Consider the following 22,857-nt stretch of genomic DNA (forward strand, 5'->3'; position numbering starts at 1 on the left):
TGCCCTTGTTCCAGCCTTGCAATGGCTTCCATGCTGGTTTGGGCTGGGATGCGTTACCCTCTTGCCTAGTGGCTGTAGAGGTGGAAGTCGGTCCGTTCCTGAAATTGCGAAAGGAACGAAAATTAGACTTATTTTTATCCTTGAAAGGTCTATCCTGTGGAAGGGCATGGCCCTTTCCCCCAGTGATATCTGAAATAATTTCCTTCAACTCTGGTCCAAATAGAGTCTTACCCTTGAAAGGAATATTAAGTAATTTTGTTTTGGACGACACATCCGCCGACCAAGACTTTAACCAAAGCGCTCTGCGCGCCTCAATTGCAAAACAAGAATTTTTCGCCGCTAATTTAGCTAACTGGAAAGCGGCGTCTGTAATGAAAGAATTAGCCAACTTCAGGGCGTGAATTCTGTCCATGACTTCATCATAAGAAGTCTCCTTTTGGAGCGAGTTTTCTAGTTCCTCAAACTAAAAAGCCGCTGCAGTGGTTACAGGAATAATGCAAGAAATTGGTTGAAGAAGAAATCCCTGTTGAACAAAGATTTTCTTAAGTAAACCTTCTAATTTTTTATCCATAGGGTCTTTGAAAGCGCAACTGTCTTCTATTGGTATAGTCGTGCGCTTAGCTAGCGTTGAAATTGCCCCCTCTACCTTAGGGACCGTCTGCCATGCGTCCCTTCTAGGGTCAACAATTGGGAACATTTTCTTAAATATAGGAGGGGGAACAAAGGGTACACCTGGCTTCTCCCACTCCTTAGTCACAATATCCGCCACCCTCTTAGGTATCGGAAATGCATCAGTGTGTACTGGGACCTCTAAGAATTTGTCCATTTTACACAATTTTTCAGGGATCACCAAAGGATCACAATCATCAAGTGTAGCTAGGACCTCCTTAAGTAGGGCGCGGAGGTGTTCTAGCTTAAATTTAAATGCTATGGCATCAGGCTCTGCCTGCTGAGAAACTTTCCCTGTGTCAGAAATTTCTCCCTCAGACAGGCCCTCCCTCACCGCCAAGTCAGATTGATGTGAGGGCACTACAGATAAATTATCCTCTGCGTCAGCTTGCTCATTTTCTGTGTTTAAAACTGAGCAATCACGCTTCCTAGGAAAAGCTGGCAGTTTAGATAAAAATGCTGAGAGAGAATTATCCATTACTGCCGCTAACTGTTGCGTAGTAATCGCAATTGCTGCGTTAGATGTACTGGGCATCGCTTGCGCGGGCATAGCTGGTGTTGACACAGAAGGGGAGGATAGCGAGCTATCTTCACACCCTTCAGCTAAAGAATCATCTTGGGCTATATCTTTAAGTGTAATTGTACGGTCCTTAAGCTGTTTGGACGCTATAGCACATTTCACACATAAATTTAATGGGGGAACCACCTTGGTTTTTGAACATAGAGAACATAGGCTATATGAAGATTCAGACATGTTTAACAGACTTAAAAGTAACTTCAATGCAATAAAATTTATTTTTGACAAAAACGTTACTGTCTCTTTAAATAATAAAAGTGCACACTTTATTACTGAAACATCAAAAAACCATCAAAAACACATCCGATTTTTATGAAATTTTCACCACAGTGTCATAATGCTTTGAAAAGGTTGCACACAAATTTTCAGACCAATTAACCCCTTAATGCCCAAACCGGAGCTAACAGCAGTTAACCAGTTAACACACTACAGTACTCTGCCACAGCTTGCCCTGTGGCTTTTACCTTCCTTAGGGTTATTTTGGTAAGAATATAAGCCTCCCTGGAGCCCTTCCTGATGCCTCCGGACTCCCCACGTGAAGCTGCATGAACTGGCTAGTCAAAACAAGTGCACAATTGAGGCGCGAAAATGAGGTTTCCTTCCTCTGCATACCAGAGTGGAGGGGCCTTTCTGACTAGATTAGGTGTCCAACTAAGTGCCAGGCGCAAATTAATCCCCAAAAGTGTTTTAAGTTGATAAAAAAAAAACACCTATTTAAGTTGAAAACTTGCTAAAAAGCAATCGATTAGCCCACAATAGTGTCAACCAGCATAAGCCCTTAAAATAAGCCATCCTTTTATTGCTGAATCTAATAACAATGGCTTACCTATCCCAGAGGGAATTTCTGACAGTCTTCTAGCATTACTGGGTCTTGTTAGAAAAATGACTGATCATACCTGAAGCAGTTAAGCCTGCAAACGGTTCCCCCCAACTGATGTTATCTGGTTTCAACAGTCCTGCGTGGGAACAGCAATGGATTTTAGTTACTGGTGCTAAAATCATAGTCCTCTTAGCAGAAATCTTCTTCACTTTCTGCTGCAGAGTAAATAGTACAAGCCGGCACTATTTTAAAATAACAAACTCTTGATAGAAGAAATAAAAAACTACAACTAACACCACATACTCTTTACCACCCCCGGGGAGATGCTACTAGTTAGAGCGGCAAAGAGAATGACTGGGGGGGCGGAGCCTGAGGGGAGCTATATGGACAGCTTTGCTGTGTGCTCTCTTTGCCACTTCCTGTAGGGATTGAGAATATCCCACAAGTAAGGATGAAGCCGTGGACCGGATACACCAATGTAGGAGAAATAAATTAAAAAAAAATTAAGAGCAATGTGCTCCCTATAAAGTGTATAAAATGTCATAGTTAACTTATTAGAATCCAGAAAAGAAGGAGAGCTCCAAGAAAAGCAGTCAGCTCAAACCAGAAACTTTAAACACTGGTATTGAGGGAAGATTATTAAATGGACATGAAACCCAATATTTTTCTTTCATGATTCAGAAAGAGAATACAATTTTAAACAACTTTCCAAATAATTATATTATCTAATTTGCTTCTCTCTTTGTATACTTTGTTGAAGCAGCAACACACTACTAAGAGCTAGTTAACACATTGGGTGAGCCAATAACGTGAGGCATTGATGTGCAGCCACCAATCAGCAGCTCCTGAGCCTACCTAGGTATATTTTTAAACAAAGGATACAAAGAGATAAAAAAAGGGATAAGTAAATTTAAATATTTTAAAATCACTGGCTATTTTGAATCATGAAAGAAGAAAAAATTGTGTCTCATGCCCCTTTAAATCCGTGACAGACCCTTGCATAATATATAGGGCATACATCTGTGTGTGATCTGTATTAAAATTGGATAATGTTTAATGTTGTGGAGTTTATGAGCAGATAGTTGTGCTTATTAGTTTAGTAGCAGTATAAACTAGCATTCTGTTTTCTTGAACAGAATTATGTGTGTTAAAATGAGAGCTTTAAAAGATTCCATTATCTTCACGGTCTTCCTAGGTAAGCAGTGATCACCACTTGAGCAAATGTTACCCTCTACATCAACTAAAAGCCATCATGTGTACTACGATCTGCCACCTCTAAGTACATTTCCTTCTATAAGATAACAGTATCCCAAAAAAGGCACTACTCCCCCTGTTACAAATGAACAAATAAGCAGTTAGACTTCTCCTGAACCAAAAACAATTCTATTGCTCATCTTATACACAAATGAAGACCACACTTTTAGATTGAGACTTGTCTCATCAGAAATGTTTTAAATGCTCACATTCTTTCAGATTTATCATATAAAGGAGTGTATAATAAGGAAACTATTGTACATTTCATAAGTCCTATTTTACTGTAGTTCATCTTCAAAGTAGTTATGGAACTTCTTGACCTAAAGGCTTTGGAAGAAGTTTTTTTTTTCTCTTTTTCTCGCTCTGTCTCGTTAAATCATTTATCTTCAAAGTTTCATGTACATTTTCACTCTTATTTAGTAGGTAACTGGCTACTTACACAACATATAACCGCTAAATGTGAGCAATCATGAAGTGTAACATCTGGCTGCTATACAGTACCAAATATGAACATAATATAATTTTTTATAAAAATGAAAAACGAACTTGGATGCAGTATGTTTATTCATAGGATAAAACTCCCAGTGTAAAAGTTTAAGATTTTCTATCTAAGCAGTACCTCCATACAAATTACGGACATCAATATACAGTGGGTAGAGCTAACTGAGCTGTATGTAAAAAAACAATTATATCAATAACAAACCAATTTCACATGAAAATAATTTTATTTAGACATTTGACTGGTATTCATTACATTAAATAAATTAAAAAAAAAACATGTTTTAAACTCCCAGTAGGCTTATTAACATTCACTAAGATTTATGCAAATTAATTGTCAAGGTAAATACAATTATAAAGTACTTTGAACATTATTTATTAGAAAATAAATATTTGATGCATTTAAAAAGGTAAGAGGGCTACTTTAGGAATTTCACATAAACCCTGCTAAAGAAAGCCTTGGATTTATTATACAATTATAGGATTTGAGGCATCCACTGAAAGTCATGGAAGTCAATACAGTACCAACAGCTTCAATATGTGATCTGTGATCAAAAATACCAAAACCAAGAAATGCTGCCAAGAAAAAAATAAAAATATAAAAACAGATTTTACAATAAATTAACTACTCCTTAATGTAAGGAGTATGTCTATACTTACTGTTAAACATACCATGTTGGATGACATATTACTTAAAATAATAATTCACATAAATGAGATCTTTGACCTCTGTACAAGAGACACTGGTAATATAATATTTTTATTGTGGTACAGAAGCAAAGCGATTGCAAAATACATTAACCAAGTATGCACAAATTAGGGAAGTTCTTTAATAAACTATCTTTATCAAAAATATAAGGATCTAAAGTTAGAAATGTGAGAACTTAGTGTACAAATCTAAAGGGCTTCCTAATGGCATTCATCCAAATTTATTTTCCATCTTTAAAGATTATCAAATACATAAGAACTTATTTTGAGCTTGGAAAGTATATTTTATGATGCACTGTTCTATTGGATAGGTAATTGTAGATAAATAGAAAGATCATCAGATCAGTACATTTTAAGAAGGTAATTTAGTCACTATAGTTTAAGGAATTTAAAATGAAAATTATTCTTCAAGGCTGACTTGCTGTCCTTTGACCACCAATTCAGATTTAAATGAGTTTGCCACCTGAGCACATGTTTATCAAATCACAAAGACTGGGCCACTGAAATCTGGTATTTGTGGCGTCCATGAGGACTACTGTTGAGAAATACTTCCCTAGACTACAAGCAACAAACAAACTCACTATATACTTGACCACAAATGAAGTGAATGTCATTAGGTAGCCTATATTAAAACATAAGCTCTTCAAGACCAATGACAATTAGATAACTAAATCATTATGGTCATAATCAAAAGTCATGAGAAAAAATATCCTTTAACTAGTTTGTATGGCAATCACAAAGACAGTCTTCTTAGCCAGATATTATAATGTGCTTGTCCTGAAACTATTCATAACACAATACTAATGGGATACAGATGGCTTAGATTTTTATCACCTACAAAAGCAAAGTTTAAAATATATTTGCAAATAAAATCTCCTATGAAGCATAACAAAATAAAAAAATATAAGTCCACAATGTGTTTTAGGACTATCTTTTGCATTTAAGTTCCCATTACTGTTTTATTGCTCAGTTCTTCTGTTATTTCAGGTAGAATATTCAGTGATTTGTGCACTTGAAATGAGTTAAAAACTCAAAAGGAGATGACTTTCTGGAGCACAGTCCTTTCCAATGATCTATTGCAAAGTTTCCATTTAGAATTGTCCAATGAAAAAAAAGCAACAAAAAAAAAAAGCTTTGTAAAATGTAGAATGCATGATCAAAATATTGATGTCACTTTTAGACCTTTCAGTCTTACACGGCCTCAAACTCCAATGGATTTTTCCAATCCACAGAAATGTGTAATTACATGAAGCGCAAAGCCTTATGAGGAAGAAATGTTTACATTTAATTTATGAGAAATACTGGTATCTGGAATAATAAAGTAGGAAAAAATTTTTTTTGTGGTAATTAAAAAAATAGCTTTACTTTAAACAAAACAAACAAAAAAAAAAACCGTGGGGAAAATGAACTAAGCAGATGTAAAACAGAAATGAGATGCAAAATAACAAATTGCATACACAAATAAAGAGGAAAGGCACAGAACAGATATATTAAGTCTGGCAAACAAAATGGATTATTCACAAGCCTGCTGTGACAGTTTAAAAAGATCTTGGAATATAATACACAGGAATTCATAATTGTCTACATACAATTGAGGGCCAGTCTTTGGAGACAATCACTGGTACCCTAATAAACAAACTAATACATACTTTTTCTTTCTGTGCAAAAAGCTCCTAAGTTTCACATTTTAGCATAGTCAATTGCAGTGTAAAAATTTAAAATCTGAATTGTTAATCACATTATTGTGTACGTTCTGAAGGAACCAGAGTATTGCTTTCCCTCCGGTCATAAAACATGGTTTATTTTATATTGTCTGCAAAAAAAAAAAAAAAAAGAACATGGTGTCAGACCAGCATTAAAGGGACATTATACACTAGATTTTTCTTTGCATAAATGTTTTGCAGATGATCCATTTATATAGCCCATACAGTTTTTTTTTTGTTTTTTTTTAATGTATAGGTGTTGCTTATTTTTAAATAACATTGCTCTGAAGCAAAGCCCCAAAGTTTTAGGAGAATACCGATGTATACCTACTCCAGCTTCATTCTGTTTGTGTAAAGAGTATTTTCATATGCAAAGGAAGGGAGGAGTGTCTGCTTTTCCCCACTTGCAGTGGGTGTTCCAACTACCTTTTTACCAGCGCTAAACTGGAAGCTTTTATACTGGATTTTTAGATCAGTATCTGTGCATATTATTCTTTATAGTAGTGTCTATTACATGCAGTTTTATGAAAATTGGTGTATACTTTCCCTTTAATGAAGCCTTTTTTTAAATTTTATATTAGTTTAATTCAAAATCTGTCAGTATTTTGAGGATATCGACCCTACTAACAGTATGCAGGATAAGAAATGACTATATACAACTCCATAACACCAATCCTTCCAAACTAGGGATGCACCGAAATTTCGGCCGCAGAAAGTTTCAGCCGAAAATGGCATTTTTGGCTATTTCGGTTTTCGGGTTTTTTTGCCTGTTATTTTCGGTAAAATTATTGTGTAGCATGTTTCAAATTTGATGCTAGCCTAGAGCTGCTGTTTAGGTTTATTACTTGACTTACTGTCCTGCATATGAGTTTTCTAGGATTATACTTTATTTGGATAATTGGTAAAAAAAAAACTGTTAAATATGATTGTTACATAGAACTAAATGAAGAATAATACAGTATATTGACATTTATAATTGTTTTAAGTAGGGATGCACCAAAATTTTGGTCGCAGAAACATTTTAGACGAAAATTGCATTATTTTTTGCCTTTTTTTTTTTTCTTGGTAAAATTATTGTGTAGCATATTATTGTTTTAAGATATTTTAGTGTGTTACTTTCAATAAAAGTGTGGGCTTTTTTTTATTGGCTCTAATTATGCAAAAAAAACTAAAAAAAAGAAATTTGAAAATAATTTGAAAAAATACATTTTCGGTATTAGTTTCGGGTTTTCGGCCAAGTGCATCCCGGATTTTCGGATTCGGTCCAGAATTTCCATTTCGGTGCATCACTATTCAAAACTAGGTATAACAGTCTATCTGGCTCAGAATGATAATATATATTTGTAACAATAGTTTTACATATTATTCTAAAATGGAATGTAAAATATCTGCATGGAATGGAACATAAAATATCTGTATGTTTGCACCTTGCATTTTGTCTTTAACAAAAAGCAAAGGAATGTTAACAAAAGGGTTTGGTATTTGATGTCCTGTTTCCACGGTTTTAATTTACTGCACCCATTGATATTACTATTCACTGATTCTGATTCTTGATCTCACTTTTCTCATCAGTTACTACATATGTGGATTATCATTAAACTGTTTATCTGTGTATATTTAGAATAAAAACAATATGACAGATGAAGGAATGTACAATATAATATCTTATATACAAAACAAATTGGTGAAATATTTACACGCCACAGGAATTCTGAGAAATTATGTAATTGCAAACACTTGCTTTTTCATAAGTTGTACTCTGCCTCAATAATTATCTACACTTTCAATGGAAACCAACAAAATTACTATTAAAAATGAGTTTTGTGATCTTCATTTTTGTTAAGAAGAGTCAATTCAAAATATGGTACACAGACCTCTTCTGTAAAACCATAATAGAACTACAGTTTGTTTTTTTTTCTTTAAGGGGAAAAAAAAAATATCTTCATATGGACAAGTTCTCAGATTCATCCTCCTTTGTAGATTGCGGTTAGTCGTTGAAGTTCTTTACAGTTTTCCATGGATATGGATTCTGCTTTTAATCTTAATCTTTCATCCCTGTATACTTTAGCAGCGTGTGTTAAATCTGATTCTGAAACGAGATAGGATAGTCATATTTACTCAGTCATTGTCATTATTTCAGTTTAATGCAAAATATAATTACATTAGTTCTCTCAGACTAAGGGAGATGGGGCTTTTGCTGACTAATAATGGTCATGTTATTTTGTCTGTTGTGCTGGTAATCGGATAATAATTAACTCATTCCACTGATGACTTAAAGGGACAGTCTACACCAGAATTGTTATCGTTTAAAAAACAAAATTTAAACTTACCTGATAAATTTCTTTTTTTTGCGATGTACCGAGTCCACGGATTCTTCCTAACTTGTGGGATATTGTCCTTCCTGACAGGAAGTAGCAAAGAGAGCACCACAGCAGAGCTGTCTATATAGCTCCCCTCTTAACTCCACCCCCCAGTCATTCGACCGAAGACCAAGGAAGAAAAGGAGAAACTATAAGGTGCAGAGGTGACTGAAGTTTACATAAAAAAAAAATACTATCTGTCTTGAATAGACAGGGAGGGCCGTGGACTCGGTACATCGCAAAAGAAAGAAATTTATCAGCCAAGCATAAATTTTATTTTATTTTGCAAGATGTACCGATTCCACGGATTCATCCTAACTTGTGGGATACCAATACCAAAGCTTTAGGAAACAGATGAAGGGAGGGACAAGACAGGAACCTAAACAGAAGGCACCACTGCTTGCAAAAACTTTCTCCCAAAAATAGCCTCCGAAGAAGCAAAAGTATCAAATTTGGAAAATTTGGAAAAGGTATGAAGTGAAGACCAAGTCGCAGCCTTACAAATCTGTTCAACAGAAGCATCATTTTTAAAAGCCCATGTGGAAGCCACCGCTCTAGTGGAGTAAGCTGTAATTCTTTCAGGAGGCTGCTGTCCAGCAGTCTCATAAGCCAAACGGATGATGCTTTTCAGCCAAAAGGAAAGAGAAGTAGCCGTAGCCTTTTGACCTCTGCGCTTTCCAGCATAGACAACAAACAAAGAAGATGATTGGCGAAAATCTTTGGTTGCCTGCAAATAAAACTTCAAAGCACGAACCACGTCCAAGTTGTGCAACAGACGTTCCTTCTTAGGAGGAGGATTAGGACACAGAGAAGGAACAACAATTTCCTGATTGATATTCCTGTTAGAAACAACCTTAGGGAGGAACCCAGGTTTGGTACGCAAAACCACCTTATCAGCATGGAAAACAAGATAAGGCGAGTTGCATTGTAATGCAGATAGTTCAGAAACTCTTCGAGCTGAAGAGATAGCAACTAGAAACAGAACTTTCCAAGATAGAAGCTTAATATCTATGGAATGCATGGGTTCAAACGGAACCCCCTGAAGAACATTAAGAACTAAATTTAGACTCCATGGCGGAGCAACAGGTTTAAACACAGGCTTGATTCTAACTAAAGCCTGACAAAAAGCCTGAATGTCTGGGACATCAGCCAGACGCTTGTGCAATAGGATAGACAAAGCAGATATCTGCCCCTTTAGGGAACTAGCTGACAATCCTTTTTCCAATCCTTCTTGAAGAAAGGCCAAAATCCTAGGAATCTTGATCTTACTCCATGAGTAGCCTTTGGATTCGCACCAAAAAAGATATTTTCGCCATATCTTATGATAGATTTTCCTGGTGACAGGCTTTCAAGCCTGAATCAAGGTATCTATGACCGACTCAAGGAAACCCCGCTTTGATAAAATCTCCAAGCAGTCAGTTGCAGAGAAAGTAGATTTGGATGCTTGAACGGACCTTGAATTAGAAGGTCTCGTCGCAGTGGCAGAGTCCATGGTGGTAGAGATGACATATCCACCAGGTCTGCATACCAAGTCCTGCGTGGCCACGCAGGTGCTATCAAAATCACCAAAGCTCTCTCCTGTTTGATTCTGGCAATCAAACGGGGAAGGAGAGGAAATGGTGGAAACACATAAGCCAGGTTGAACGACCAGGATACTGCTAGAGTATCTATCAGTACTTCCTGAGGATCCCTGGACCTGGATTCGTAACAAGGAAGTTTGGCGTTCTGACGAGACGCCATCAAATCCAATTCTGGTGTGCCCCATAGCTTAACCAGTTGAGCAAACACCTCCGGATGGAGCTCCCACTCCCCCGGATGAAAAGTCTGACGACTTAGAAAATCTGCCTCCCAGTTCTCTACCCCTGGGATATAGATCGCTGATAGATGGCAAGTGTGAGTCTCTGCCCATCGGATTATCCTGGAAACTTCCATCATCGCCAAGGAACTCCTTGTTCCCCCCTGATGATTGATATAAGCTACAGTCGTGATGTTGTCCGACTGAAACCTGATGAATCCGGACGAAGCCAGCTGAGGCCACGTCTGAAGAGCATTGAATATCGCTCTTAATTCCAGAATATTTATCGGTAGGAGGGCCTCCTCCTGAGTCCACAAACGCTGTGCTTTCAGGGAATTCAAGACTGCACCCCAGCCCAGTAGGCTGGTGTCCGTCGTCACAATAACCCATGCTGGCCTGCGGAAACACATTCCCCTGGACAGGTGATCCTGTGACAACCACCAAAGAAGAGAGTCTCTGGTCTCTTGATCCAGATTTATCTGAGGAGATAAATCTGCATAATCCCCATTCCACTGTTTGAGCATGCATAGTTGCAGTGGTCTGAGATGCAAGCGAGCAAACTAAACTATGTCCATTGCCGCTACCATAAGTCCGATTACCTCCATACACTGAGACACTGACGGCCGAGGAATGGAATGAAGAGCTCAGCAGGTGGTTAAAATCTTTGATTTCCTGACCTCCGTCAGAAATATTTTCATGTCCACCGAATCTATCAGAGTTCCCAGGAATGGAACTCTTGTGAGAGGAATAAGAACTCTTTCACGTTCACCTTCGCGCCATGAGATCTTAGAAAGGCCAACACTAAGTCCGTGTGAGACTTGGCTAGTTGGAAAGTCGACGCTTGAATTAGGATGTCATCTAGATAAGGCGCCACTGCAATGCCCCGCGGCCTTAGGACCGCCAGCAGGGACCCTAGCACTTTTGTGAAGATTCTTGGCGCCGTGGCCAACCCGAAGGGAAGAGCCACAAACTGGTAATGCCTGTCCAGAAAGGCAAACCTGAGGAACTGGTGATGATCTTTGTGGATAGGAATGTGTAGATACGCATCCTTTAAATCCACGGTGGTCATATATTGACCCTCCTGGATCATTGGTAAAATAGTCTGAATGGTCTCCATCTTGAAGGATGGAACTCTTAGGAATTGGTTTAGGATCTTGAGATCTAGAATTGGTCTGAAGGTTCCCTCTTTTTTGGGAACCTCAAACAGATTGGAGTAGAAACCCTGCCCCTTTTCTGCTTTCGGAACTGGGCAGATCACTCCCATGGTAAAAAGGTCTTCTATACACAGCGTAAGAACGCCTCTCTTTTTGTCTGGTTTACAGACAATTGAGAAAGATGGAATCTCCCCCTTGGAGGAGAATCTTTGAAATCTAGAAGATACCCCTGGGTTACAATTTCCACGGCCCAGGAGTCCTGAACGTCTCTTGCCCAGGCCTGAGCAAAGAGAGAGAGTCTGCCCCCTACTAGATCCGGTCCCGGATCGGGGGCTACCCCTTCATGCTGTCTTAGTAGCAGCAGCAGGCTTTTTGGCCTGTTTACCCTTGTTCCAAGCCTGGTTAGGTCTCCAGGTTGGTTTGAGCAAAGTTCCCCTCTTGCTTTGCAGCAGGGGAAGTGGAAGTGGGACCACCCTTGAAGTTTCGAAAGGAACTAAAATTATTTTGTTTGGTCCTTGTCTTATTCGACTTATCTTGAGGGAGAAATGATCTCTTTCAGTGCAGGCCCGAATAGGGTCTTACTTTTGAAAGGGATGGTCAAAAGCTTAGATTTAGATGACACATCAGCCGACCAGGACTTAAAGTGAAGGTTAAGTTACCTGTTTGACAATATTGAATTCAATTCTCTGTCCCAAATGAATATTAATTTCATTCATCATCTTGTATAAAATCATTGTTAACTGTACTTATCGCCCTAATAAATATCTTTCTAGCTAATCAAATTCAACCCGTTTTTTTATAAATCACGTTCTCCTTACATCCAATTGAAAATCTGGCCGTTAGGCGGCCGTCGATCTACGTCACTCACATCCCTTTTAAAGTGCGCATGCGCTGATCTCTCTTCTTCATATTGTACTCAAGGCGCGTTCCCGTCTTTTGCGCATGCGTAATAGATTTAAGTAGGACTAGCCACATATTTATACCACTGTTTGTTTGCTACAGACGTCTCAGAAACAGAAGACCATTGCTAATGATTGCTGTACTTCGGATAAATACGATACTTCTATACACACTTAGTTCTATACACACACTCAGTATCGGTAGAAACCGGCGATTCGCGCATGCGCAATAGGTATGATTACCGTGCTTGCGCTTTGGAGATGCGTATAGAGCGGGTGAGACCGCTCTATATGTCACAGCATAGAAAGTGCGGAAGTAGAGGTGGGGAAGAGTTTTCATGTAAACGATAGGCAGATAATTGATCAAAAATATTAAAATAAACTTAGCTAACAGCTTATTCTTTTAATAATATATGAATTTATGCCTTCAATTCAAGAAAACTTTACCTTCACTTTAAGCCATAACTCTCTAAAATGGCAAAACCTGAATTCTTTGCCTCTAACTTAGCGAGGTGAAAGCGGCGTCTGTAATAAAAGAATTAGCTATCTTAAGAGCCTTAATTCTGTCCAGAATATCATCTAGTGGGGTCTCCACCTGAAGAGCCTCTTCTAGAGCCTCAAACAAGAAGGCAGCTGCAGTGGTTACAGGAACAATGCATGCTATAGGTTGAAGAAGAAAACCTTGATGAACAAAAATTTTCTTTAGGAGACCCTCTAATTTTTTATCCATAGGATCAATGAAAGCACAACTGTCTTCAATAGGTATAGTTGTGCGCTTAGCCAGAGTAGAAATAGCTCCCTCCACCTTAGGGACCATCTGCCATGAGTCCCTCATGGTATCAGATATGGGAAAAAACAGAATTTATGCTTACCTGATAAATTACTTTCTCCAACGGTGTGTCCGGTCCACGGCGTCATCCATAACTTATGGGAATATTCTCTTCCCCAACAGGAAATGGCAAAGAGCACAGCAAAAGCTGTCCATATAGTCCCTCCCAGGCTCCGCCCCCCCCAGTCATTCGACCGACGGTTAGGAGAAAAAAAGGAGAAACTATAGGGTGCCGTGGTGACTGTAGTGTATAGAGAAAGAAATTTTTCAAACCTGATTAAAAAAACCAGGGCGGGCCGTGGACCGGACACACCGTTGGAGAAAGTAATTTATCAGGTAAGCATAAATTCTGTTTTCTCCAACATTGGTGTGTCCGGTCCACGGCGTCATCCATAACTTGTGGGAACCAATACCAAAGCTTTAGGACACGGATGAAGGGAGGGAGCAAATCAGGTTACCTAAACAGAAGGCACCACGGCTTGCAAAACCTGTCTCCCAAAAATAGCTTCCGAAGAAGCAAAAGTATAAAATTTGTAGAATTTGGCAAAAGTGTGCAGGGAAGACCAAGTCGCTGCCTTACATATCTGATCAACAGAAGCCTCGTTCTTGAAGGCCCATGTGGAAGCCACAGCCCTAGTAGAGTGAGCTGTGATTCGTTCAGGAGGCTGACGTCCGGCAGTCTCATAAGCCAATCGGATGATGCTTTTCAGCCAGAAAGAAAGAGAGGTAGCAGTAGCTTTTTGTCCTCTCCTCTTACCAGAATAAACGACAAACAAAGAAGAAGTTTGTCTGAAATCCTTTGTTGCTTCTAAATAGAACTTTAATGCGCGGACCACATCTAAATTGTGTAACAAACGTTCCTTCTTTGAAACTGGATTCGGACACAAAAAAGGAACAACTATTTCCTGGTTAATGTTCTTGTTGGAAACAACTTTTGGAAGAAAACCAGGCTTGGTATGCAAAACAACCTTATCTGAATGGAACACCAGATAGGGTGGGTCACACTGCAAAGCAGATAATTCAGAAACTCTTCTAGCAGAAGAAATAGCAACCAAAAACAAAACTTTCCAAGATAGTAACTTAATATCTATGGAATGTAAGGGTTCAAACGGAACCCCTTGCAGAACTGAAAGAACTAAATTTAGACTCCAGGGAGGAGTCAAGGGTCTGTAAACAGGCTTGATTCTAACCAAAGCCTGTACAAAAGCTTGTACATCTGGCACAGCTGCCAGTCGTTTGTGTAACAAGACAGATAAAGCAGAAATCTGTCCTTTTAGAGAACTCGCTGACAATCCCTTATCCAAACCTTCTTGGAGAAAGGAGAGGATCCTAGGAATTTTAATCTTACTCCAGGAGAATCCCTTGGATTCACACCAACAGATATATGTTTTCCATATTTTATGGTAAATCTTTCTAGTCACAGGTTTTCTGGCTTGGATCAGAATATCTATCACTGAATCTGAAAACCCACGCTTGGATAAAATCAAACGTTCAATTTCCAAGCAGTCAGCTGCAGAGAAACTAGATTTGGATGTTCGAATGGACCTTGTACTAGAAGATCCTGTCTCAAAGGTAGCTTCCAAGGTGGAGCCGATGACATATTCACCAGGTCTGCATACCAAGTCCTGCGCGGCCACGCAGGAGCTATCAGAATCACAGAGGCCTTCTCCTGTTTAATCCTGGCTACAAGCCTGGGAAGGAGGGGGAACGGTGGAAACGCATAAGCTAGGTTGAACGACCAAGGCGCCACTAATGCATCCACTAGAGCCGCCTTGGGATCCCTGGATCTGGACCCGTAGCAAGAAACCTTGAAGTTCTGACGAGACGCCATCAGATCCATGTCTGGAATGCCCCATAATTGAGTTAACTGGGCAAACACCTCCGGGTGGAGTTCCCACTCCCCCGGATGGAAAGTCTGACGACTCAGATAATCCGCCTCCCAGTTGTCTACTCCTGGGATGTGGATTGCAGATAGGTGGCAGGAGTGATCCTCCGCCCATTTGATGATTTTGGACACCTCTCTCATCGCCAAGGAACTCCTTGTTCCCCCCTGATGGTTGATGTACGCTACAGTAGTCATGTTGTCTAACTGGAATCTTATGAATCCGGCCTTCGCTAGTTGAGGCCAAGCCCGGAGAGCACTGAGTATCGCTCTCAGTTCCAGGATGTTTATCGGGAGAAGAGACTCTTCCCGAGACCATAGACCCTGAGCTTTCAGGGAACCCCAGACCGCGCCCCAGCCTAATAGACTGGCGTTGGTCGTGACAATGACCCACTCTGGTCTGCGGAAACTCATTCCCTGGGACAGGTGATCCTGGGTCAACCACCAACGGAGTGAGTCTCTGGTCATCTGGTCTACTTGCATCATTGGAGACAAGTCTGTATATTCCCCATTCCACTGCTTGAGCATGCACAGTTGTAATGGTCTTAGATGAATTCGAGCAAAAGGAACTATGGCCATTGCTGCGACCATCAACCCTACTACTTCCATGCACTGAGCTATGGAAGGCTGCAGAATAGAGTGAAGAACTTGACAAGCGTTTAGAAGCTTTGACTTTCTGACTTCTGTCAGGAAGATCTTCATTTCTAAAGAATCTATTATTGTTCCCAAAAAGGGAACTCTTGTCGACGGAGACAGGGAACTCTTTTCTACGTTCACCTTCCACCCGTGAGATCTGAGAAAGGCTAGAACAATGTCTGTATGAGCCTTTGCTTTGGAAAGAGACGACGCTTGGATTAGAATGTCGTCCAGATAAGGTGCCACTGCAATACCCCTTGGTCTTAGGACCGCTAGAAAGGACCCGAGCACCTTTGTGAAAATCCTTGGAGCAGTGGCTAGCCGAATGGGAGAGCCACGAACTTGTAATGTTTGTCCAGAAAGGCGAACCTTAGGAACTGATGATGATCTTTGTGGATAGGAATATGTAGATACGCATCCTTTAGATCCACGGTAGTCATAAATTGACCCTCCAGGATTGTATGTAAAATTGTTCGAATGGTTTCCATTTTGAACGATGGAACTCTGAGAAATTTGTTTAGAATTTTTAAATCCAGAATTGGTCCGAAAGTTCCCTCTTTTTTGGGAACTACAAACAGATTTGAGTAAAACCCCTGACCTTGTTCCACAGTTGGAACTGGGTGTATCACTCCCATCTTTAACAGGTCTTCTACACAATGTAAGAATGCCTGTCTCTTTATTTGGTTTGAAGATAAGTGAGACATGTGGAACCTTCCCCTTGGGGGTAGTTCCTTGAATTCTAGAAGATAACCCTGAGAGACTATTTCTAGTGCCCAGGGATCCGGAACATCTCTTGCCCAAGCCTGAGCAAAGAGAGAGAGTCTGCCCCCTACTAGATCCGGTCCCGGATCGGGGGGCTACCCCTTCATGCTGTTTTGGTAGCAGCAGCAGGCTTCTTGGCCTGTTTACCCTTGTTCCAGCCTTGCATTGGTTTCCAAGCTGGTTTAGTCTGGGAAGCGTTACCCTCTTGTCTAGAGGCTGCAGAGTTGGAAGCCGGTCCGTTCCTGAAATTGCGAAAGGAACGAAAATTGGACTTATTCTTAGCCTTGAAAGGCCTATCCTGTGGGGGGCATGGCCCTTACCCCCAGTGATGTCTGAAATAATCTCTTTCAATTCTGGCCCAAAAAGGGTCTTACCTTTGAAAGGGATATTAAGCAATTTTGTCTTGGAAGATACATCCGCCGACTAAGACTTTAGCCAGAGCGCTCTGCGCGCCACAATTGCAAACCCTGAATTTTTTCGCCGCTAACCTCGCTAACTGGAAAGCGGCGTCTAAAATAAAGGAATTAGCTAACTTAAGTGCGTGAATTCTGTCCATGACTTCCTCATACGGAGTCTCCCTACTGAGCGACTTTTCCAGTTCCTCGAACCAGAACCACGCCGCTGTAGTGACAGGAATAATGCATGAAATAGGTTGAAGGAGGTAACCTTGCTGTACAAAAATCTTTTTAAGCAAACCCTCCAATTTTTTATCCATAAGATCTTTGAAAGCACAATTGTCCTCAATAGGAATGGTCGTGCGCTTGGCTAGTGTAGAAACCGCCCCCTCGACCTTAGGGAATGTTTGCCATAAATCCTTCCTGGGGTCGACCATAGGGAACAATTTCTTAAATATAGGAGGAGGGACAAAAAGGTATGCCTGGCTTCTCCCACTCCTTATTCACTATGTCCGCTACCCGTTTAGGTATCGGAAAAGCATCAGGGTGCACCAGGACCTCTAGGAACTTGTCCATCTTGCACAATTTTTCTGGGATGACCAGATTGTCACAATCATCCAGAGTAGATAGCACCTCCTTAAGTATTGCGCGGAGATGCTCTAATTAAAATGTCACAACATCAGGTTCTGCCTGCTGAGAAATTCTTCCTGTATCAGAAATTTCCCCATCTGACAAACCCTCCCTCACTGCCACTTCAGATTGGTGTGAGGGTATGACAGAAAAATTATCATCAGCGCCCTCCTGCTCTACAGTGTTTAAAAAAATCGCGCTCTGAAATGCTGGCATTTTGGATAAAATATTAGCTATGGAGTTATCCATTACTGCCGTCAATTGTTGCATAGTAACAAGCATTGGCGCGCTAGAAGTACTAGGGGTCGCCTGCGCGGGCATAACTGGTATAGACACAGAAGGAGATGATGTAGAACTATGTCTACTTCCTTCATCTGAGGAATCATCCTGGGCAACCTTACTATTTGTGACAGTACTGTCCTTACTTTGTTTGGACGCTATGGCACAATTATCACACATATTTGAAGGGGAAACCACATTGGCTTCCATACATACAGAACATGATCTATCTGAAGGCACAGACATGTTAAACAGGCTTAAACTGGTTAATAAAGCACAAAAACAGTTTTAAAACAAAACCGTTACTGTCTCTTTAAATGTTAAACAGGGCACACTTTATTACTGAATATGTGAAAAACTATGAAGGAATTATCCAAATAATAAGTATTGCACCCCAATTTTCAAGCTGTTAACCCTTAAAATGTGGAAACCGGAGCAGTTTGCAATTTTAACCCCCCTACAGTCCCAGCCACAGCCTTTGTTGCGACTTCACCAATCCCAGGGGGGTATACGATACCAGTTGAAGCCTTCTAGGATCATTTTCAGTGGATGCCAGACCCTCACACATGCAGCTGCATGTACTGTACTCAAAAGTAACTGCGCAATAATGGCACGAAAATGAGGCTATGCCTACTATAGAGAAAGGCCCTTCCTGACTGGGAAGGTGTCTTAACAAGTGCCTGGCGTTAAAAACGTTCCCCAGTATTAGAAAAGTGTGAAATTCACTTCAAACTGCATATAATACTTAAATAAAGCAATCGATTTAGCCCCTAAAAGTGTCCACCAGTTTATAGCCCATAATAAGCCCTTTATTCTGTTTGAGTCTAAGAAAATGGCTTACCGATCCCCATGAGGGAAAAATGACAGCCTTCCAGCATTACACAGTCTTGTTAGAAAAATGGCTAGTCATACCTTGAGCAGAAAAGTCTGCAAACTGTTCCCCCCAACTGAAGTTCTCTCAGCTCAACAGTCCTGTGTGGGAACAGCAATTGATTTTAGTTACTGCTGCTAAAATCATACTCCTCTTTTAAACAGAACTCTTCATCTTTTTCTGTTTCAGAGTAAATAGTACATACCAGCACTATTTTAAAATAACAAACTCTTGATAGAAGAATAAAAAACTACAACTAAACACCACATACTCTTCACCATCTCCATGGAGATGCTACTTGTTCAGAGCGGCAAAGAGAATGACTGGGGGGGCTTTTGCTGTGCTCTTTGCCATTTCCTGTTGGGGAAGAGAATATTCCCACAAGTTATGGATGACGCCGTGGACCGGACACACCAATGTTGGAGAAATTTTCTTAAAAACAGGAGGGGGAGCGAACAGAATACCTGGTCTATCCCACTCCTTAGTAACAATGTCCGAAATCCTCTTAGGGACTGGAAAAACATCAGTGTAAACAGGAACCTCTAAATATTTGTCCATTTTACACAATTTCTCTGGAACTACAATAGGGTCACAATCATCCAGAGTCGCTAAAACCTCCCTGAGCAATAAAAGGAGGTGTTCTAGCTTAAATTTAAATGCCGTCATATCTGAATCTGTCTGAGGGAATATCCTTCCTGAATCAGAAATCTCTCCTTCAGATAGCAAACCCCTCATCCCTACTTCAGAACATTGTGAGGGAATATCGGATACGGCTACTAAAGCGTCAGAAGCCTCAGCATGTGTTCTTGACCTAGAGCTACTGCGCTTCCCTTGCAACCCTAGCAGTTTAGATAAAAACTCTGTGAGGATAGTATTCATAACTGAGGCCATATCTTGCAAGGTGAAAGAATTAGACGCACTAGAAGTACTTGGCGTCGCTTGTGCGGGCGTTACTGGTTGTGACACTTGGGGAGAACTAGATGGCAAAATCTGATTTCCTTCTGTCTGAGAATCATCCAATGCCAAACTCTTATAAGTCAAAATATGCTGTTTGCAATTTATAGACATATCAGTACAAGTGGGACACATTCTAAGAGGGGGTTCCCCAATGGCTTCTAAACAAATTGAACAATGAGTTTCCTCAATGTCAGACATGTTTAACAGGCTAGTAATGAGACAAGCAAGCTTGGAAAACACTTTATTTAATGACAAAACACAATTTGCAAAAACGGTACTGTGCCTTTAAGAGAAAAAAAGGAATACACAAACTGCAAAACAGGTTAAAATAGCTTCAAATTTTCTGAAATTTTAACAGTGTACCTACTAAGCTTTAAGATGATTGCACCACAAGTAAATAAGCAATAAACCCCCAATTGACAAAACCGGATTGAAAAATGTCTAAAACCGGTTTAAACCCCTATTAGCACCTTGCCACAGCTCTGCTGTGGCCCTACCTGCCCTTAGGGAAGGATAAAATGATGTTAAAGCTTTGATTAGGCCCTCAGGAGAATATCAGGACCTCAGGAGAAGTTGCTTGCTGCTTGACAGTATAACTAAATGGGCAACAGAGGCGCAAAAATAGGCCCCGCCCACCACACTTGATGTGGCTGGGGCCGACACAAATCCAACAAACCTTGTCTGAAAGCCATGTGGGTTACAACAACCCCAAATAAGCCAAATGAACCCTCATGCAAATGTCCCATCAATAAAAACATAATTTATGCTTACCTGATAAATTTATTTCTCTTGTAGTGTAGTCAGTCCACGGGTCATCCATTACTTATGGAATATATCTCTTCCTAACAGGAAGCTGCAAGAGGATCACCCAGCAGAGCTTGCTACATAGCTCCTCCCCTCACATGTCATATTCAGTCATTCGACCAAAGCAGACGAGAAAGGAGAAACCATAGGGTGCAGTGGTGACTGGAGTTTAATTAAAATTTAGATCTGCCTTAAAGACAGGGCGGGCCGTGGACTGACTACACTACAAGAGAAATAAATTTATCAGGTAAGCATAAATTATGTTTTCTCTTGTTAAGTGTAGTCAGTCCACGGGTCATCCATTACTTATGGAATACCAATACTAAAGCTAAAGTACACGGATGAAGGGAGGGACAAGGCAGGAACCTTAAACAGAAGGAACCACTGCCTGAAGTACCTTTCTCCCAAAAATAGCCTCCGAAGAAGCAAAAGTGTCAAATTTGTAAAATTTTGAAAAGGTGTGAAGCGAAGACCAAGTCGCAGCCTTGCAAATCTGTTCAACAGAGGCCTCATTTTTAAAGGCCCAGGTGGAAGCCACAGCTCTAGTAGAATGAGCTGTAATCCTTTCAGGAGGCTGCTGTCCAGCAGTCTCATAGGCTAAACGTATTATGCTACGAAGCCAAAAAGAGAGAGAGGTAGCCGAAGCCTTTTGACCTCTTCTCTGTCCAGAGTAAACGACAAACAGGGAAGAAGTTTGACGAAAATCTTTAGTTGCCTGCAAATAGAACTTCAGGGCACGGACTACGTCCAGATTATGCAAAAGTCGTTCCTTCTTTGAAGAAGGGTTAGGACACAGTGATGGAACAACAATCTCTTGATTGATATTCCTGTTAGTAACTACCTTAGGTAAGAACCCAGGTTTAGTACGCAGAACTACCTTGTCTGAATGAAAAATCAGATAAGGAGAATCACAATGTAAGGCAGATAACTCAGAGACTCTTCGAGCCGAGGAAATAGCCATCAAAAACAAAACCTTCCAGGATAACAGCTTGATATCAATGGAATGAAGGGGTTCAAATGGAACGCCTTGAAGAACATTAAGAACTAAGTTTAAGCCCCACGGCGGAGCAACAGTCTTAAACACAGGCTTAATCCTAGTTAAAGCCTGACAAAAAACCTGAACGTCTGGAACTTCAGCCAGACGTTTGTGTAGAAGAATAGACAAAGCAGAAATCTGTCCCTTTAACGAACTAGCAGATAAGCCCTTTTCTAAACCCTCTTGTAGAAAGGACAATATCCTAGGAATCCTAACCTTACTCCATGAGTAACTCTTGGATTCGCACCAATATAAATATTTACGCCATATCTTATGGTAAATTTTTCTGGTAACAAGCTTCCTAGCCTGTATTAAGGTATCAATAACCGACTCCGAGAAGCCACGCTTTGATAGAATCAAGCGTTCAATCTCCATGCAGTCAGCCTCAGAGAAATTAGATTTGGATGTTTGAAAGGACCCTGAATTAGAAGGTCCTGTCTCAGAGGTAGAGACCACGGTGGACAGGACGACATGTCCACTAGGTCTGCATACCAGGTCCTGCGTGGCCACGCAGGCGCTATCAGAATCACCGAAGCTCTCTCATGTTTGATCTTGGCAATCAAACGAGGAAGCATCGGGAATGGTGGAAACACATAAGCCATGTTGAAGACCCAAGGGGCTGTCAGAGCATCTATCAGCACCGCTCCCGGGTCCCTGGACCTGGATCCGTAACAAGGAAGCTTGGCGTTCTGGCGAGACGCCATGAGATCCAGATCTGGTTTGCCCCAACAAAGAATCAGTTGTGCAAAGACCTCCGGATGAAGTTCCCACTCCCCCGGATGAAAAGTCTGGCGACTTAGAAAATCCGCCTCCCAGTTCTCTACGCCTGGGATGTAAATCACTGACAGGTGGCAAGAGTGAGACTTTGCCCAGCGAATTATCTTTGAGACTTCCAACATCGCTAGGGAACTTCTGGTTCCCCCTTGATGGTTGATGTAAACCACAGTCGTGATGTTGTCCGACTGAAATCTGATGAACCTCAGAGTTGCTAACTGAGGCCAAGCTAGGAGAGCATTGAATATTGCTCTTAATTCCAGAATATTTATTGGGAGGAGTTTCTCCTCCTGAGTCCATAATCCCTGAGCTTTCAGGGAGTTCCAGACTGCGCCCCAGCCTAGAAGGCTGGCGTCTGTTGTTACAATCGTCCAATCTGGCCTGCGAAAGGTCATCCCCTTGGACAGATGTGGCCGAGAGAGCCACCATAGAAGAGAATCTCTGGTCTCTTGATCCAGACTTAGTAGGGGGGACAAATCTGAGTAATCCCCGTTCCACTGACTTAGCATGCACAATTGCAGCGGTCTGAGATGCAGGCGCGCAAATGGTACTATGTCCATTGCCG

The 22,857-nt window shown here is 40.7% G+C and overlaps 1 protein-coding gene across 1 annotated transcript in view; it reads right to left on the reverse strand.

The window, feature by feature from the left end:
- Window positions 1-3,866: 3,866 nt before the first annotated feature.
- Window positions 3,867-22,857, reverse strand: part of DNAJB14 (DnaJ heat shock protein family (Hsp40) member B14) — a 122,288-nt gene continuing 103,297 nt past the window's right edge. The window contains exon 8 of the mRNA XM_053703482.1: window positions 3,867-8,318. Within this exon, the coding sequence (XP_053559457.1) occupies window positions 8,194-8,318 (125 nt within the window). The 3' untranslated portion in view covers window positions 3,867-8,193. The remainder of the gene's footprint in view (window positions 8,319-22,857) is intronic.

Source organism: Bombina bombina, chromosome 2 (assembly GCF_027579735.1).
Source record: "Bombina bombina isolate aBomBom1 chromosome 2, aBomBom1.pri, whole genome shotgun sequence".
Classification (NCBI taxonomy): Eukaryota; Metazoa; Chordata; class Amphibia; order Anura; family Bombinatoridae; genus Bombina; species Bombina bombina.